Below are 4,719 nucleotides of genomic sequence, written 5' to 3' on the forward strand. Positions count from 1 at the left end.
ATAAGCATATTTTTGTAATTCAAGAAGTAACTTTTTACATTACAGGTCATCATCTCTATTTTTTAAAGATACATCATCATCTTTACCTTTTAATATTAAAACATATTTATCATGACACAATCATTTCAAGAAGTTGTATACAATATTAAAAAAATATTCTTATAACATAAATGTGTTATTAATGTAATCATAATTTAACATTTATATCATGTTAAAATTTCAATAATATTGTACAATTAATATATAAGGTGATAAAGAAAGGATTTATTAAGTTATAATTCAAGCTCCAATAAAGTTGATCATTAATTTAACTCTTAAACTAATAAATCAAATTAATAATTTCAATATTATTCCACTATAAATATAAAATTACCCTCTTGAATTTATAACATAAATTACTCAATTTAAAAAATTGAATTGTCTATTGATTTAATCATTGCATATAAAGTAATCATCCATAAAAAATTCATAATTAGAGCTAGGTAATTCTGTCACCTCATTAATTTGATCCTTGAATTCTAATTACTTCTTTAATGAACAATAAATCTTGTGACCTTACCACAAAAATTGAACGCTCAATTTTTCAAGTTTTGAATTCATTATTCAAGCAAACTAAATTTTTAACTTTCAAAATTAAAATGAATTGAAATATTAGTTAATTAACACTCAATTTTTCAAAATTTTCAAGTTTTGAACGCTCCAATAAGTATTCACAACTATTTATTTCATTGAGTTTCTAATATACAAGGAATGAGTTTATATCTTTCAAATTATTTACCAGTAAACAAAGAAATCAAATATCATAAATAGGAATTTATTAATAATTCATATTTATATATAACTATCTTGATGATTAATTTTAAAATCTCTCTAGTTAAAAAAAAATAGCAAATTTAAAATTTATCTGATTCAGCTATATATATATATATATATAGAATTTTAAAATCTCTAAATAAAACATAATTATTTAAGCATGTTAAATTTGTATTTAAATATTTATTTCAAAAGAAAATATATTACAATAAAATATCCATACATCACACTCCTCTAAGAAAGTGTCGTTTAAACACTCTTCCTCCAATGTTGAGAAATTTCTATATGTGAGCTCATATACATATACATATACATATAAATAAAATTTTATACATTAAAAGCTATCTAAAAATTAAGTCAATTAAATTCGTGATTTATTTAAGCATTAAATTAATATTTGGCTTATGTATCATCTCAATTAAAATTATATGGAATTAATTTGTGTAGAGGTAAAGTATTTATTTTATTTTAATGATAGGCTGAAATAAAATATTTACAATTAAAGTATAAAATGGTCGTAGTCCCCAGTTTAAGCAGTTAAATTCTCATTTGTCTCCTTTCCTATCTTGAGTGAAAAAAAAGTCTCTCACTCTTTTGAAGAACATCGCTCTAAACATGGAAGACCAAAAACCTCAATTATGCATTTCAATAGATTCCTGTACGCTTTCAAAAATTCTTTTAAAAAATTTGGCATGTCTTTCGAAGACGATCGAATTATTTTTCGTCTCCTAATCCTAACATCCAACGCTACCGAGCAATACAATTAAAGTAACTTATCTCAAAAAACTAGAGTCAAACCAGTTAGTTGGGATGGTCGGCAGCAAATTGCAGTGAGGGGCGGGGTGATGAGTTGCCTCTTTTCTTCTTCGTAAGAAGTCCAAAGTCGGTTTAACGAACATAAAGAACAGGAAAAATCCCCATGGCATGGTATTCCAGTCAAAGAAGCCTGCCTATTCTCCTAAATGAAATAGACTGTAAAATAAAAAAATAAGTATATTAATTAACTAATTGAACCTGTACATCTCCTATATCTCTTCGATCGTCAGTAAAGAGATGGGTAACAGTTATTTACACCAAGATATATATAAATATATAACAGTTCTAAAATTTTATCTGATTAAAAAATCTCTTGACGCTATATTTTTCCAATTAAAAAAGTGATTAATTAGACCTTTAGGAAAAACTCATAGCGGGAATGTACTGATTCGCGGAGGCCGCATTCCCTTATCCGGATCTCAATGCTCTCCCCATCCGTCTTTCGCCGCGCGTCGCAGCATTGCCGCCTCGGTGCCTGCCATGTACCAACAATAATCGTTTATAAGCACTTTCGTTGTAAACATGGAAGGTATACATTACGGTACCAACCTTCTGCCAGACTTTTGGATCCATCCTTTGAGCGAAGACCCGCACTCTCTCCACCCTAGCGGCCGCGCGGAAGCCCGGCTCATCGCACTCCTTGTTCTCGTCTCCCCAGCCGAAGCTCTTATATTCCGTCACCGTCCCGTTACTCCCGTCGGCAACTCTGTCAAGGAAAAACCGTAATGGACGCTTGCAGGGCAAGTCTGGCGGCGCTAGCTCCCTCGTGTTGAAACCAAAGGGCCCTTTCCTGAAGCTTCGCCATGTCTTGAAGGTCCGGAACGGCACTTCCAACTGATTGGGCTCTACAATCCATGGATAAAGCTGGACCGTGTACCCCCATGAGACGGACACCGACCAATTGAGGGCGGGCGATGAGCGGCCGGTGAGGTAGCAGATGCTCTGCTGCAGTGTGCGAGCAGGGTCGGTGCGAGCGGCGTTGAAGAGGGTGCGGAGGGCATCTAGTTGGGAGGGGAAGAGCGGCGATATGGGATGAACAAAATCAATGTGGTGGAGGGATACCAGCGGCGCTACCGGGTGCGCCGCTAACATTCCATAAACGTCGCGGCGGAGGTCAACCTGCCATTGTAAATGTCGTGAGTTCAGCGAAATTTCGAGTTCGGTATAGGCTGTACGTATAGCAAAATCATTTTTTTCTGAGTTTTCTAGGGAAGATGTGGGTCTGAATGTTTTATCAAGTACAAGTATTTTTTATTTAAACTAATCCGGGAAATAAACAGCCGCAGTACCATTTCATAAATCTGTGTAGTCTTCATAGGCTATTATAAAATTTTAACTATTTTTTATACTTGCTTAAAATCCAAAAAAAAAAAAATGTTTCTCATATGAATTAAAGCAGCAGATGCAGCAATATAGCTCGGCATGCAAAATAAGTACATTGCAATACACAGCTCATCTTAGTCTGTTGGTTGAGAGCTTAGGCTTCCAACTAAGAGGTATTGAGTTCGAGTCTTTGTGTATGCGTTGTGTGTGTGAATTTGCCTTAAATGAGCTAAATGTCAAAAAAAAAAAACATTGCAAAGAGAATGAAGGCTACAAGTAGACAACATCTGAAAGGAAAAGACTAAAAAGCTAACATCACAAAATAATTTCTCCCAAAAGAGAGAGGCAGCACAGCCCGCACAAAAAACCATTTCAATTTTACTCATAGTCTTACAATTTTTTTAATATATTTATTATTTTGAGAAACTATCATTTTATTCAATTTATATGCAAAAAATCCACATAATATCTTATTTAACTAATTTTTTATTTCCTTCTTTAATTTCAAAATATATAAATATAGAAAATTATTAAAAATTATGGAAAAAGTCATTAAAAATAGTAAATTAACATTTAATCTAAATTTAATAAATTAGTTTTTGAAATATAAAACGAAAATGTTTAAAAACTTAAATAAAGAAATGCCAAATGAGTAAATGTTGAACATTCAGATTTGTACAGGTACTAGTCAAATTTATAATAAAATTTTAAACCAATACCTGATGAAACCCAGGTTCTCTGGTGAGCGGAACCCCCAGTTCGCTGAAGCAGGCATGAACGCGCTGATCGCTTCCGAAGAAATAAGCGTACCTCTCAAGACACCCGTCAATAACACCGTAGAGGGCCGCCGCCGCCGCGTAGCTGATTGCAAACCCGCCGCCTCCAAAAGCCATTCCGTACGAGTGAATCTCGTCCTGCTCCACGCTCTCCGACGGCGCACCAATATAATATATCTGCTCATGGTCATACTTCCCCAGAACAGCAACCAGATTCTCAGGAAAGAAAACGGTGTCGTCATCCCCCATCACGAACCATCGCACCCCTTCCATCCCCAACCCGTACGTGTCCGTCGCAATCCGAGCCATCCGCGCTGCCGCGGAGTGTTCCGCATACCGATCCGTCCCGGCCGCCAGCACCCGCCAAGGCGGGCTTGCCGCCGACCAATTCGTTTCAATTGGCGCCTCGTCAAGCCACACATAGCCCCGCATCTCGCTCGGCCGCCACCAAACCTCGCTGTACCCGCGACGCCGACTCCACGTGCGAGCTGAGCCACCAATCCCGAAGACGATGTGGGAGAGGTTCGTTGGCTGGAGCGAATCGACGGTGGTGATCGTGGCGCTCTGGCATGAAGACAATCGCCAGTTGTATGGAGCGGATAAGAGAAGGAAGTAGGAGATGAGAGAAACGGAGAAGAGAAGGACCGTGCAGAGGGATGTTTTATTGATTCGTCGGAGGATTCCGGTAATAATTTCCGACTTGAGGAAGTAGGGTTTGCAAACCGGAAGCACTTTTCCCGCCATGTTTAATTCAGGTTAAGGCAGGAAAGGAGATTTTGGGTGGGAATTTGAAGGAAGTTGGGATATCTGGTATTTATCGAGAAAAAAAAAACTTGGATATCCTAGAACTAAAAATTCACCGCATGTCTTTTTTATAATAAGTTTTATAAATATTAATTCTATATATATAATATTTCAGTATTTCTCTGTATTTTATTTAAATTTATTTAAAAATATAATATAAATTCTTAAATTGACTCTGATAAAAATT

General features: G+C 35.9%; 1 protein-coding gene across 1 annotated transcript; it reads right to left on the reverse strand.

The window, feature by feature from the left end:
- Nucleotides 1-1,491: 1,491 nt before the first annotated feature.
- Nucleotides 1,492-4,512, reverse strand: LOC110108110. Its single transcript, XM_020838627.2, has 4 exons — nucleotides 3,672-4,512; nucleotides 2,179-2,748; nucleotides 1,985-2,104; nucleotides 1,492-1,785 (listed from the first exon to the last, which is right to left on the reverse strand). The coding sequence occupies exons 1-4, from the start codon at nucleotides 4,470-4,472 to the stop codon at nucleotides 1,750-1,752; spliced, it is 1,527 nt and encodes a 508-aa protein (XP_020694286.1). The 5' UTR covers nucleotides 4,473-4,512; the 3' UTR covers nucleotides 1,492-1,749.
- Between the last annotated feature and the right edge of the window lie 207 nt (nucleotides 4,513-4,719).

Source organism: Dendrobium catenatum, unplaced genomic scaffold, assembly GCF_001605985.2.
Source record: "Dendrobium catenatum unplaced genomic scaffold, ASM160598v2 fragScaff_scaffold_716, whole genome shotgun sequence".
Lineage (NCBI taxonomy): Eukaryota > Viridiplantae > Streptophyta > Magnoliopsida > Asparagales > Orchidaceae > Dendrobium > Dendrobium catenatum.

Excerpts from the sequence above, each read along its gene's own strand:
- LOC110108110 (XM_020838627.2), bottom strand. The coding sequence starts at position 4,472 with ATGGCGGGAAAAGTGCTTCCGGTTTGCAAACCCTACTTCCTCAAGTCG. Across the intron at positions 2,749-3,671 it reads GAGAACCTGGGTTTCATCAG|GTTGACCTCCGCCGCGACGT; the intron begins GTATTGGTTTAA and ends TTACAATGGCAG. Across the intron at positions 2,105-2,178 it reads ATCCAAAAGTCTGGCAGAAG|GCACCGAGGCGGCAATGCTG; the intron begins GTTGGTACCGTA and ends GGTACATGGCAG.